General features: G+C 37.7%; 1 protein-coding gene across 5 annotated transcripts in view; it reads left to right on the forward strand.

Annotated features, from left to right (window-relative positions):
* The window catches only part of LOC114031828 (receptor-type tyrosine-protein phosphatase mu), a 958,139-nt gene that overhangs the window by 350,039 nt on the left and 592,577 nt on the right, over positions 1–15,523 (forward strand). For all 5 annotated transcript variants that reach the window (XM_027846963.1, XM_027846964.1, XM_027846965.1 and 2 more), the window contains exon 4: positions 2,751–2,829. In XM_027846963.1, the coding sequence (XP_027702764.1) occupies positions 2,751–2,829 (79 nt within the window). The remainder of the gene's footprint in view (positions 1–2,750; positions 2,830–15,523) is intronic.

Raw genomic sequence — 15,523 nt, forward strand, 5'->3', positions numbered from 1 at the left:
AGAAAGAAGGGAAGATGACTCAGGAGAGAGCTCTGGGGAACATTCATTCTACAGGAGACAGGAAGTAGGTGATCATTCAGCAAAGGAAATTGTGGAGAGGTTCGGTAGGTAGGAAGAGTGTCAAAGTCAGAGGTCAGATTAAGAGGGGCTGACAGTGAGTATATGTTAAGAAAGTAAAGGCAGGGAATACAAATAATTCTTTCTAGAAGTTTGTCATTGAAAGGGAAGAGAGATTTGGGATGTTTGCTTGAGGGAATGGCAAGGTCAAACGAAGTTTTTCATTTCATTTTTGTTTTTGCTTTTTTTTGGTGAGGCAATCAAGGTCACCCAGCTAGTAAATGACTAGTATCTGAGGCCAGATTTGAATTTAGGTTCTTCTGACTCCTAGGCCGGAGCTCTAGTCCACTGCGCCACCTAACTGCCCCATTTTAGTTTTTGCTTTTTTTTTTTTTTTGGTGTATTTCATTTTTAAAGGGTATGTTTTTAGGAACTGGGAAATGAATCAGTAAATAGGAAAAGACTGAAAATGAATGAGAGAGGGGAATCACTTTCTTCCCACTTTAGAATGAGTATTCCCCAGAACTCTCTCCTGCATCATCTTCTCTTCTTTCTCAATATGTTTTTCCTCCCATTGGTGACCATATCTGCTCCCAAGGGTTCAGTGCGATGACTCCTGATGTGATTGATCAAGGGCCCAAGTAAAAAAGTTGACCTTAACAAGGAAAAAGACTACCTTGTTCTTAGAAAATAGAGTAAAAAAAAAAGAGGATGGATAAAGACATTAGAAAAGGATTGAGCAATATCTGCGCAGATTGGGTCCTCCAGACAGATGGCCTTGGTTTTCTCAATAAAGCAAAATCAAGGACATCGGTGGAGAGAGAAAGGGTAAGGGTAACCTTGGGCACTTAAATAAAGAAAAGAAGAGTTGGAATGATGACTGAGAGGAGGAGGATGATCAATGAAAGAAAAATAGAAAGATTTACATGAAGTCGCAAGAGTAATTTTTAGTGGGCCCTCTGGACACAGCGGTGTGACTTCCCTCTTGCTTTTTTTTAGTGATTTGGGAGTATGATCAGAAAAACCAGATTATGAGTATGTGTGTGTATGGGGAAGGTAAGGGGAGGTGGATTGTGTAGTATTGAGCATTGGCAAGTCATAAATGATGGAAATAAAAGTAATCAAAGGTAGAGGATAATATGTAGTCTAATCAGTTAGGGTCAAAATTGTGAAGGGAGAAAAGTGAGTCCCAAGGCTGGGTGTTAACATGAGGATGAAGAATGAATTTAGAAGTGAACTAGAGTGAAAGGGAGTGACAGTGTATTATCATTAGCAAGGAGATTTTCAGATTTTAGAGTCATGGCCATGGCATTGTTGTGAGTGATAGTGATATCGAAGATAGGATTATTCCCATGAATGCCTGTGGTAGAGGGAAAAGGAATGGAAGCAGATGGAAATCTGGGAGGTTATACAATGAAGAAATGCCCGGAAACCTCTTCTGTCATTGCTGGGGAGTAATAGGAATAGGAAGCAGAAAGTTTCTGTCTTAGTATGTTTTCCTTTTGTTGTTCCGTCATTTCAGTTGTGTCCAACTCTGTGACCCTGTTTGGGTTTTCTTGGCAGAGTTATTGGAATGGTTTGCCGTTTCCTTTCCCAGCTCATTTTACAAATGAGGAAACTGAGGCAAACAGGGTGAAGTGACTATCCCGCGGGCACACGACCAGTATGTGTATGAGGTTAGATTTGAGTTCAAGAAGATGAATCTTCCTGATTCTAAGCCAGGTGTTCTATTCACTGCACTCTAGCTGCCCATTTGAGTAATACTTTATAAATAAAAATGCGCTTTACTCATATTATCTCTTTTGCTGTTCACAGTTAACTCTGCCCTAGTTCTGCTTTTACCAGCTAATAGTATCTGACACATATATCACTTTATGATTTTCAAAATACTTTGCCTGCCTTGTCTCATTTTATGCCCACAAAAATCCTATGGGATAGGTCCTATATTATTTTCATTTTACAGTTTTAAAAAATTTGAGACATGAATAACCTATATGGGATTGCTTACTATCTCAAAGGGGTGGGGTAAGAAGGGATAGAATTTGGAATTCAAAACTTTAAAAAAAAATGTTTAAAATGTTTTAACGTGTAATTGGGGGAAAAATAAAATATTTTATAAAAATTAAAAAAAAAACTAAAAATACAAGAAAATGTTAAATAATTTGTCCAGGGTCACACAGCTAGTAAGTCTCCTCCCTTTCACTGGTGAACTCCTAGAAAGAATCATTTATACTTACTGCCTCTACTTCCTTAACATAGACTGACTTGTCTGCCCTTCCTAATCTGGCCTCTGATTTTACATTCTGCTTACCTAACTAATCTCTCTATAATTTTCTTTTTTTAGACGATCAGTTACTTCCTTCCCTCTCTAAAATGAATATTCCCCTGGGCTCCCTCCTGAGATGTCTCTTCTTTAACAATATTTTTCCCTTATTGATTCTATCTACTCCTGTAGATTCAAATATTATCTCTGTGTAGATGATTTTCAGATTCTACAACCTGCTTTAATCTCCCCTAGATTAGGGGCAAGATTCACACCTAGAACTTTATCGTTGACAAAACTACTTCTCAAAACTACTTCTCTAACACGTGAATGTACATCCTATGATTCTATGTCTAATGCTCTTTTTAATGATGCAAACAGATTGTTAAATTTACATACCTGCTAATGGATATCTTTTTTCATTTTTCAGGTAATTTTTGAAGTGGTAACGTCAGGACATTATGGCTACCTAGCTATTGATGAAGTGAAGGTGTTAGGACATCCATGTAGTAAGTTGCTTTGAATTTACTTGAAAATTTGTCATTGTTTTCCTGTGTGGGTATTTTTAGAACATGTCAAAATACAGATTTAGAGTTGAAACAAGTGATCCTGAATGTCCCCTTTGAAAAAATCATGGGAACTACCTACTAGGTTGATGTAATCAAGTGGTAGGCTTTACTTTATGGTCTCTGACAGAAAAGTTCACTGCAGAATTGTATAAACTGCTCAAGCAGTATTTATAAACCTTGAGAGCTCAAGAAACCAACCAGTACACTGTTTAGTGGCCACAGTAATAGACTTCTACCTTCTCGTGAAGGATCTACTAATTCATCAAAGGGGTATGTGAAGTAATATTTTCAGAAATCTACGGTGCTTGAGAAAAGTCTGCGTTTATAAGCAAAACTCTCCTCACCTAAGTCATCTCAACTTTTTGGAGAAATTACTTGCTGAAGATCAGATATTCCTTTAGTGATAGTTATTCATGGGGTTTTTGTTACTATGGGGAAAATAAAATTTAAAAAAGCAAAACTCTTAAAAACCCTTTGTTTCTTTCCATAAAGTTAATTACCACCTCTATATATGGGCTAGAGGCTTGTTTATTTGGTAGGTAATAAAGAGTAAGAGACAGCCTTTCTACAGTTTTTACTAGGCAATTCAGAACTTCTAGCTATGAACCAATTTCTGAAATGAGAAGTGGGAGAAAATGTGACAAGGTGAAAAATCTAACATTGAAACTGTACTTCTTGTGTCTTGGAGTTTAGTCTGGAGGATTGTAAGTGTTGTATTGTCAGTCCAGTTGCCTTAAGGTTAAAGGAAATCAACTGATACACTGTATGAGAGTTAACTTTAGACAGTTATACAATGCAAAGGTCCTCAACAAAGATCCTCCATGTGAATCAGGCAAGGCAATGGGACTTACCAGGACTTTCAAGGACCATCCAAGATGTGGTATATATGTGTGTGTCAGTCATTTAGTGAGATGCAGGAATGGGGAACATCTTCTTGTATGTAATTGTACTTGCACATAAATGGGTCATCACACCTATCTCTTTAAAGGATAATTAGATTTGAAGAGTAGTAGTTAATGGTACAATATCAACTTGGCAGGTCTCCAGTAGACTATTTTTGCTTGGTGATGTCCTATTTTAGTTTTATCACCAACTTTGATAAAGACACAGGTAGCGTGCTTATCAAATTTACAGATGATAGAAAGCTAAGAGGGATTGTTAACATTTAAGATGATAAAATTAGGATCCAAAACTATCTTAACAGGCTGAATCTAATGAGATTCTTTTTTCTCCTTGGACAGCATCTGTGATTTCAGTTTTGTCAGGGGTTCCTAGTGAATAAACTTCTTTCACTGATGCAAATCAGTTCTCTCTCCACAATATATAGTCTCAGAGAGTTGGTGGGGGTACTGAAAGGTTAATTGATTTACCCAGGCTCACACAGCCAATATGTGTCAGAGGTAAACATTTTCCTGACTCTGAGTCTGGCTCTCTGTTCACTATATCATTATTGCCCTATATTTAAGTTAATATGGATAAATGTAAAAGTCTCATACTGGGGTTTAAACTATCAACTTCATTAGTATAGGATATTGAAAGTTATGGTTACATGGAAATTTACCTAAAACTAATTGGAGGCTGTTAGTGGACTCTAGGACAGTGTCAGTTAGAAGTACAAAATAGTAGTCAGAAAACCGTCATGTGATTTTGGGCTCTTTAAGAAAACCTTAGATACCAGGAATTTGATGATGATAGTACCTAGATGATCTGCCTGGTCAGCTGGAGTATGTGTTTAGTTCTGGGCTTCACAGTTTAAGGACAATGATAATCTGAAAAATATACAAGGGAGGGCAACCAGGCCAGTAAAAGACCTTGAATTTATGTTACATTGAAGATTAGGTGAAGAAATTAGGATTGTTCTGCCTGGAGAAGAGCTTTCTTCAAATATGAAGGACTGCCATATTGTAGAGATTGAATTTGGATTTTTGTTTTCGTTTTTGTTTCTGTTTTGTTTTTTGGAGGTGATTGCGGGATTGCCCCCAGAAGATAGAATCAGGAGCAAACGGGCAGAAGACATAAAGAGTCAGACTCAGGTTTGATATCAATATGATGTCCTAATGGCTACAGTTCTCAAATTGTATAAGACCTGACTCTGGCAGTGATGGGCTCTCCATTCTTGAATGCCTTTAATGACCGTTGGATCATCTTAGTGGATAACCTTATCGGGTATTTTAGCAGAGATTAAATTCAGAAATGGATTAGATGAAGTGGCTGCTCTGGTTCCTTTCAGCTTTGAAATTCTGTGATTCTTTGACAGAAGGCTAAACACAGAGTTAGGTGTGGAGCTCAAAGACCCTCAGGGTTAGTTTAGTACTGGAAGAATGCCTTCCTTGCAGAGGTTAGGGAGTGAGTGCTTGTGAGGAAGTCTTATTCCATATGCAGTCGCCTCAGAAAGAACAACATTGACCTCTGTAGTAAATTCCCTATGGTTTGGGTCCTGTGGAACAATGTCCTATACAGTCAGAGATTTCACTCCTCTCCTCCCTTTTACAAATAAAGAAATTGAGGCCTGCAGAGGTTAAGTGATTTGCCCAGTGTTGCAGGCAAGCTGACAGGGCTGGAATTTGGACCTAGGCCTTTTGATTCCAAATCTCCAGCCTCATGTGATCTCTTCAAAAATGACTGGTTTTTTTTGTTTTGTTTTGTTTTGGGGTGTGTGTGTGTGTGTGTGTGTGTGTGAGATTGTAGGAATGAGTGTGAACAAGGATAGTCCATACTCTGCTGAGGAGAATCCTGTGTCAAATTCATTCATTCCCAAATGTATGTTTTATTCGCAGAACCATACTGGTTTTGGTCATATACCCTTATGAATGATTTTAGTATAATTTGAGTGGTTATTATTTTATTAATACTGTATTATTGTGGCATATTAATTATAGAATAAAATGCCATATGTTTCATTGTTGTTAAAGAGTAATATCCTTTTCAATGTGCTTTCATCTAATTATTTCATTTGATTCTTTTGTAGTAAGGAAATTATCATTCTTCTCCATAAGAGAAAAGATATGCGATATAGATGTGTATGTGTGTATATATATATATACATATATATATGCATACATATGTGATATAAAAATTCAGTAATTTTGCCCACATCATAAAAATGGCACATTCAGTCCTATAACCAAAGTCTCTCACCTTCTAGTCCCACATTCTTTCCACTGCTGTGCCACATTGCTTTTCAAAAATTTGAGTATACCTTCATTTCAAATCCTCTAATAATTTACTCACATATAAAAATGGTCTTATGATGAGGATATTATAGTTTAGTCCTCTGGTGACATCACTTGCCAGGGGTTCTATTTTGTTTAAATAAACTTCATTAAATCCTTTCAGAGAACAAGGAAAATAGTTCCCTTATCCCATTGGTAGGGTAGATTCTTGTTCAGGTAGAAGCAAGACTAGGTGAACTATGAGGTAACTTCCAACTCTGAGAGTCTTTGAAAAGGAATGTAATTTTTTAAGCTGTTTGGAAGGACCATATTAGCCATCATATAACAACAAAACTAGAGGTTTGTATGACTGAACTTTAAAAGGAATTTTTTTGGGGGGGTTAAAGGCACAAAACGAACAATACCATATCTAATTGAAACAGCAGGGGGAATTTAGGAAAGCAGAATGTAATTACCTGAGTTGGAGTTTAGCCAGAATACTAGAATTAACACCTTTCTCTCCTCGGTCTTGAGAAAAGTATCATGGGACTTTATAATTAGCACAAGTGGTCCAGGCCTTTATTTCACATCTCATTTGGAATATATCAACTCTTGTTCCCTTCCGAAAGCATGGGATTTGGGGCATGGAGTTCAGTGCAGTCAATGAAGAAAGAGTGCTAATTTCTACCCATCACTGAATTCCTGGGAGGTCTCTCCTGCTGAAAAGACCTGATGCTGTATAGTTCATGAGCTAAGAGCTGAACTTGTATGGCTGCAGGAGACAGAGCTATGTGTATGTTATCTCCTTTGGAAAATGACGGTGCTAGTACTTAATTGACTGTGAGAGCTGCAGAATTGCCAAACTGACTCTGTAACACGATGATGTATGGTTCAAAAGCAAATTTTTTATTCTCTAGGTTTTTTATGTCACTGAGAAGAGGCATTCTCAAGCTCTCTTTTCCTGAATGAAATGTTTATGGGCAAAGTATGTATATGTAAAATTTAAGGATGGCAGTAGTACAAAGCCTTCCAAATTAAAAGCTTTATAGGTAATATTTAAGGGATTTTTCCTCTTAAAATATCTTAATAAGATTATTTTTGAAAATTTAATGCTTATCAAATTTAAATCCTAAAGGGACATAAATATTTCATCTCTGCAAATGGAAACTATCACCTGTTATTTCAAAGCTGATTCAAAATTACAGAGCCTCATTTAGCTCATTGTAAAGGCTCTTGCTAGGATTCATATAGGTTTATGAGCAGGCATTATGCCATTAAAAAAATGTAGCTTTTCTTTTACTAGCATAGAGTGCCTCATAAAGTTGGTTTTAATGTTAGTGGCAGCACGATGCACAAAGTGCTTGAAATGTGGAGGTGCCTGTGCAGAATCAGCATCTCTGTTGTTCCTGATCTACTGACTTCTAACAAACATAGACAGTCCTTATGGTTTGGACTTAGACTTAAGTCACATTTTGAATTTGTTTTTGTAATTCAAGTAGAGGGATCTAGAGAAATGTTTGTCTACTTAAGAATTTTCTTTCCTTATTTGTTTTCTCAAGAAGTTTTGACCTGTAGAGAGATAGCTTAGTAGTACGAAAAGAATACCAAACTGGGAATTATGAGACCAGAATTCAAGCTGTGGCTCTGACTTTTTACAGCATGTCACTGTTGGCAACTCATTAAACATTTCTGAGCCTCAGTTATAGATGACCATTTCCTTCTCCAGTGTGTCCCCATTTTACCGATGAGGAATTGAAGTAATAAGTAAATTGCCCAGGGTTACACAGCTAGCAATAATCTGAGACGAATTTGAACTCAGATCTAGTCCAGTGCTCTATCCATTGCACCACCTAGCTGTTCCATACAGGGTGTTATATACCTGTGAGCTATTATTCATCTCTTCTTAAAGCTGTCATTAAAGACTTTAATCTCTGTTAGACTCTATGTGTGGCATGCAAACAAAGGGAAGGCACATGGTACCAGGAATAGTGGCATAGAAGAGAAGTATGACTTAACCTACAGTTCTCCCAACCAGATGATTCCCAGTGGTCATTCTCCAATATGACTGCCTTACCTAAAAACCCTGGCCCACTACTGCTGCCTTTTCCTATGCTTTCTTCTCAGTCCAACTTAACGTTTCTCCTTCCCTTACTCAAGTCTACTCCATTCTTGTTGACTTCCTTTTTTAAGACTCTTGGACTGTGAGCCTTTAGAGCCTTCATTATTATCTTAGTGAATTACGTAATATCCTCAAACATTTTTCCCCTCAAGTGCTCCTTCCTTGTTCTCAAATTAACTCCAACTTGAATTTGCCAGATAACCTTATACCTATTGTAATTCTCTTCCTTTGTCCTTGTTCCTATTCTGTTTTTCCTCAGTGCTGTCTCTAAGCAACTTCCCTCTTCAGTAAAGTTTATACCTTAGAAATCTACCACTATGTCCCCACCCATGCCACTGTTTTGATTTTTCCCAGGATATTCAGTATTCATTCAGCAAACGTTTGTGTAGAGCAGCTCAAGACCTGAGGGTGAGAAGAGGAGTTGCATAGTAAAGACAAGAATTTGAAACAAAGGATGGAAGTAGATGCAATTCCTGGGTTGTATCAGGACAATTTTATTCCTTGCTTTTCCTCTGTTCTTTTAGGTGTAGAGACCCAAAAAATCTGGGAGAAGGGAGGGGAAAAAAAACCAATAGCAGCAAAACAAAACCTGCAGAGCTTGTAGCTCAGACAACTCTTGGAGTTTTGCTGAAAGGGAAGCCTATAATAATGGTCTTGAGGAGGTAGAGATTGGCAATCATGAATTAACAAAAGCTATGAGGAATTTCTCTTCCCAAGTAAATTCGTTATCTGGGATGATGTAATGCAACTTAGACCTAGCCACAGCATGATTCAAAGACAAACTAAATACTTGTGGTTTCTGTTTAACTGACTGCCTGTTCTGTGTTCCAGTAGAGCTTGGTACCTGGAGTCAAAGACTCATCTGGAAAGACATTCTAGGAACTGACAATTTTCTCCCCTAGTGGAGTGGGAAAAAAACAAAAACAAAAACAGCTGAGGCTGTTCGACTAGCCAGATACTGAGTTGCTGAATGGCCTGCCTGTCTCACTTAAAGAGCTAAAGCTTAAGCTTCTGGGTTCTAAGCTAAGAGCTCATCTCTCTTCCCTTCATGCTGAAGATGTAGCTCCTTGGCTAAGGTCTCCAGTCAAAGCCAGAACCTGGAGGCATGGAGGAGCTCCACAGCCATGTCCCCAAGGGAGCATGGTACAGTAGCAACTGTAAAACCATTGGAGCATAGTCATCATCCTCATAGCTAACATGTGTAAGCACTAACTATGTGCTAGGCACTGTGCTGTGTTCTCTCTATGTATTTGTGCTATGTATACATGTATGTGCTATGTGTACATATAAGTGCTATGTACATAGTACTTAGGTTATATTATACATCATAATTAGATATTACAAGTTCTAATCAAAGGCATTTAATGAAATGGCATTTTTTAAAGGAGCAAATGAACATGTCTCCTATAAACTTGTTTTAGAGTTTTCTGCTGACATTCAATAGGAAGAATAGACATGCCTAGGGAACATAAGTGAAGGGACACACATAGAGAACACGTGTGTATAGATACATATATATGCCCATGTGCGCATATGTGTGTGTGCATATATGATATATGTGTAATATGATAGATATAAACACACATATCATACATAATATGTAGACATGTATATACACATATATGTTCACAATGCATATTGTATAATGTATGCACACATGTATACATACAATAATATGGTATATGTATGCATGTGTGTGTATATATACACACACACACATACGTACACACATATAAAAATAAAATTTGATCTTCACAACAACCCTGGGAGATGAGAAAACTGAGACAATGGGAGGTGAAGTAACTTGCCCAGGGTCACATAGCTAGCTGGTGCCTATTAGAACTCAGGTCTTCCTGAATCTAGGCCCAGCATAGACTATAAACTTAGAATAGACTATATGCCATGTTCAGAAGGGAGAAGGAGCATGATGGCATCATAAGAAAGTATTAATAGCCCTGCATTGGTGTTATGAGTTGCCCTTTCACTCATATATCTAGGTCACATGTATTCTCTATGGATCCCTTCACATGTGTCCCCTAAGCATGTCTGTTTTTCGTATTGAATGTCTGTGGAAAACTCTAAACCAGGTTTACAGGGATATGTTTGGTTGTTCTTTTAAAAAAAATGCTGTTTCATTAAATGCCTTTGATTAGAATTCATTAGGTCTTCTGTATGACTGGTAAAAGAAACTTCATTATTAGGGGTTCATGAACTGTGATTTTTTTAATAGATGCAGAACCCCATGGTGTTCCTTAATCCTAGAGTAACTTTTCTGGGGATTCCATATGCAAGTAGAAAATGACCTAGGTATTACACCTATGTTTATTGTGCTAGGCACTTAGGAAGATAAAGCCTTGGCTTCATGGGGCTTACAGTCTGGTAGGAGAGTAGGACAAAAACAAATATAACATACAATGTTACCTAATTATTTTAAGTCACAAATAGTGACTTAATAGGTTCTCTATGATATCTTGCCAATGGAGGAAACCATGGAGATTAAAGACATCTTTATTATCATTATTAATGATCTTTATATAGTACTTTTAAAATGTACACTGTGTCTTAGCCTCTCTGTTTCTGTGTCTGTCTGTTTGTCTCTCTTTGTTTTTGAAACTAAACCAAAACAAAGAGTTTTTTTAAACCTCATTTTACACATGAAAAACTGGGGCTAAAGTGTTGTGACTTGGCAAAATCAGAGAGTTTATGAATATTAGAGCTAGAATTTTGAACCCAAGTCTTTCAAACCTCAAGCTGAGTATTCTGCTCACTGTCATGGGATGTAACATTTGAATTAGGCTTTAACAGATGGAATTTCTTAGGGGAGTGGAGAAGTGGAACATTTGCTAGGCTTAGGGAATAATGTCAGCAAAGACATGGAAGCAGAACAGTGTGTAGGGTGCTCAGAGAACAGAAAGTACTCTAGCATGACTAGTTGTTGTTGAGTCATTTCATTTGTGACCAGCTCTCTGTGACCCCATTTGGGGTTTCATTGGCAAAGATGCTGGAGTGGTTTGTCATTTCCTTCTCCAGCTCATTTTACAGATGAGGAAACTGAGGCAAACAGGGTGAAGTGACTTGCCTAGAGTCACGTAGCTAATAAGTGTCTGACGCTGGATTTGAACTCAGGTTCTCCTGATTCCAGGGCCAGTACTCAAGCCACTGTGCCACCTCACTGCCACCTTCTTCCAGTGACTTGGGCATTTGGCTCATAGTCTTACTCTCCACTCCATCCTCTGGAATTTCAGCGACTTCTATAAGTATCTGAGACTGGATTTGAACTCCAGTCCTCTTGACTGCAGTCAGGGCCAATGTTGTATTCATTGCACCAAGAATGCAAGGTTTCCCACTGTACCTGGGGCCATCTCCAGTCATCCTGATCTGTATCTTGCCACTGGGCCCAAGTGACTCCAGAGGAGAAATTGAGGCTGGCGACTTTGCACAGCCCTCCCTCACTTAAATCTAATTCACTTGCAAGTCATGGTATCAACTTCCCTCTGAGAACGAAGGACAAACAACGATTTATATATGAATATTTATGAACTTTCACTACTCTTACCTGACATTTAAAAAGCTTAAATTATTGCAACAAAATCCACCAGAATTTTACCCCAAATCTCATGACTCCAGATTGTTTTTGCTTTTTTTCTGTTGTATCAGACTAGCTCTTGTAAACCTTAACACATGATATAAATAAATGCGAATGATTATTTATAATAACAATAATAGCAAGAGCTGATATTTATATAGCATACTGAGAGCTCCAAAGTGCTTTACATACATGAGCTCATTACCCATTTGTTGTGTGTGAAATAAGATGATACATGTAGAGTGCTTTATAACCAGAAAGTACTATGGAAATGTGAGTTCCTTATTATATTACAGCTTTAATTTCTCCCCTGAGCTCCAGATCCTCATTCCCTGCTGCCTGCTCAACATTGATACCTATCTATCTCGGCAGCATTCCAAACTCGTCTTAGTCGAAACTGAGATCATCATTTTTCTTCCCAAAGTTTGTGCTACATCGTAGCTCCTCTCCTTCCATTAACAGTATCACACTGTTCTAGGCCAGGAAGTTAGAGTTACTTTGACTTTATTCTGCTTCAGACTCCACTTCTAACCAGTTCCCAAATCCTATTGATTTTACCTTAGTCATAGCTCTCAAATTAATTATACAATTTTAAGGGTGCAAAAATGCCTTAGAAGTCATTTAGTCTAATGGATCTTAGGTCATGAATCTTCTTTATGCTATATTGAGCAGGTGTTCATTTAGTTTTCTTTTTATCCTGTGCCTACTGCCCTAGTCCAGGTCATTATTACCTCTTACTTTATTATAATAGCCTTCTAACCATTCTCTTGCCTCCAATTTCTCTCCTCTGCAACCATCATGAGCACTGCTACTCGTCTTCTTTCTTATATCCAGACCTAGTCACCTAACTCTACCGCTAATAAATCCTTCCTACCTGTGGAGTGAAGTCCAAACCCCTCTGAAGATTTCTCCTTCATATTTTCCTTGAACACTTTGTCTAGTTCTTTTTCTCCTTCCACACTCTATTGTGCTATACTATACTTATCTATATGTTTCCTACCCATTTTTCATCCTCCTGCACCCAAAAAAATCTTAGATCTGGATTTTTGAAGGCATCATAATATATTCATAATATGTCATAATACACATATACATATATATCCCTAATTACCATATGGTTTGAAATTCCATCTCCTATGGAAGGGAACCTGTTTCACAGGATGGGTCTGGTCATACCCTAGTATTCTGTCTTCCATCTGATGACCCTTCAGATTTATGATATGGATTTATGAGGGCATCCATTCTAGATGTTGATTAAGACTCCCCTCTACAATGTATTCGACCTCTGGCTTTCTATCCTTTGCATGATGACCTCCACTGATGAGGAACTACTGCTATATCCCAAGGAAGGACATTCATTCTCCTTTGGTTAACTCACATTATTAGGAAATTTTTCTTTATTGAAAGCCTAAATTTGATTCTTTTCAACTTCTATTTATCACTTGTGTCTGCCCTATCAGATCAGTCAAATGCCATCCACTCTCCTATTAGTAACCATCTTAAACATCTGAATGGTATAAATAAGTGACCCCATACAGGCAATAGGCATAAAGGTAGGTCTACCTATTTGTAAGTCTGCAGTTCCATAGCACAGAGCCAGGATGCCCATTGATAGTTCCTTGTTCTGCTTCTGCTTGTAGTGAACATTGTCCTTCCTTTTTCTCTTCCTTAACTACTCATGCATTTGTGTCTAAATTTTGAATGGTGCAATCTTCATAGGTTGAAGAACCCATCAGGTTAGAGAAGTCAAAATACTATATATTTTTTAATGTCTGTGGGACTACCCAGCTCATTGTCAGTACAAAGCTTTCTGTTACCTTAAAACAAGACAAGTCATACCCTAGTATCTCTCTCTTCCATCTGATGACCTTTCAGTTCTTTGAAGATATCATGTCCTCTGTATATCTTCTTTCTTCCATGCTAAATTTCCTTACTTTCTTTAGCCAGTTATAGTATGTCAGGAACTGAACATGAATGTCCTCCAGCTTATCAATATTCCTCTTCAGCAGTGGTGCCAAAAACTAATCACAATAGTCCAGTTCTAGTCTGACCAGGAACTATCACTTCCTTCTTTCTGTATATCATTACTTTCTTAACAGCCCAAGACCACATGAATTTTTTTGACCACCATATCACATCATTGAGTTATATCCTCTCTTTTTCAAGAAAATTGCTATCTAGCCATGGCTCCTCAATCTTACAATTATCAGGTTGATTTTTAAAAATCGAGTGTAAGACTATATTTACCCTTCTTAAATTTCTTACTTGCTTCTGTCCCTAGTAGATTGTAAGCTTTTTGAGGGTAGGAATGGAGATGTTTTCATCTTTATATATCTAAGGCCTAGCATAGTGCCTTGAACAATGCAGATATTCAACAAATGTTTATTAAGAGGACTTAAATGATATTTCAAAAGTAGTAAACACTGTTACTAACTGGTGGTATCACAGAAGGCATCACCAAGAAGTTGGTGGTTGAACTGGGTTTTAAGAAATAGAGGTAAAGAGGTTTCATAGGAAGGAGAGAAGTGAATGGGATTACAGCAGAGTACATTCTAAGAACGGAGACTATTGAGGGGAAAAAAGGAATTGAGGTAGGAAAGCCAGGGGATGTGTATAGGGGATGGCACATAATCTCATATGGAATACATAGAGTATAGTAGAATAAGATAAAGTTGGAGTAATAAGATGACATCTGTGAAAATTTCATAGGGTTAGGAATATCTTTAACAGGCTGTTGATTCCTTTTGTGAAATTTAAATTATTGAATAATTACAAACAAACTGGAAAGAAATATGCTTTCATCCATCCCACAAGTTTATCAAATGTCTTAATTTTAGATAAGACAGTTTATTTTTGTCACCATTCTCATTCTCCTGCAATTCAGCCTTATGCACCCCAACCGGTTTAATGCTGTTCTTTTGGGCTTGTGTTGAGAGAGCAGAAGAGTTTTGGTTCCTTCATCATTTTTTTCTTTTACTGTATTCATCTGGCTAGATACACTATACAATAGTATATGTGGCTGTATTCATGTCTAGAACTATTTGGTATGAATATACGCTTTCTGCAACCATATGGATCCTATTAAAATTGATCACTCTCCAGTTCTCCAGGAAGCAATTATGTGCAGCCTCCTCTCTGGATCCTTTGCAGATCTGTGCTTTAGACAACTCATTGAAGAGTCTGATGTCAGTCAGCTGTTGTAGTGAATGCTCAGCAGGGCTCCTCATAAGCTTTGGGAGATGGAACATATCTGCCCTTTCAAAAGCAATTTATGTCACACTTGGAAGAAGCAGAGATCAATATAGACCTATATATATATATATTTTTTTTTTTATTTGATTTGAGGAATTGACCCCATTTCCCAAGATGTTCCCTGAGAATTTTGCCCAAGAGCATCCAGGAGATTGCTGGTGGGGATTGGAGACCTTTTGGAAGGTCACCTAATTGGTGTCTGCAGAAAAGGGAGATTATTGCAGATGGATCAAAGAATGCAGGAGACTCTGACCTCTCTTCAAACCTCCTTCCTTAAGAAAGAAGTTTGAGGTGGGCACAATGGAAGGTGTTGAAGTAGGGTCTGTCAAGAATCTTGCAAAAGAGTAGGGTCAGCTTTTGTGAAAGCATTACTCTCCGTTTTTAAAAGCATGATCTTTAGTGTACTCACTGGACTCAAAGGAAACCATCCTGGCAGTCAACAATAGGCTTGTGATAATAGGTGATTGTGCTTACTCTCTTCATTCTTATGAGTGCATCTTTATAAAACCCCTTTGTGGTTAAATT

This window comes from Vombatus ursinus, unplaced genomic scaffold (assembly GCF_900497805.2).
Source record: "Vombatus ursinus unplaced genomic scaffold, bare-nosed wombat genome assembly UNPS02015255.1, whole genome shotgun sequence".
Lineage (NCBI taxonomy): Eukaryota > Metazoa > Chordata > Mammalia > Diprotodontia > Vombatidae > Vombatus > Vombatus ursinus.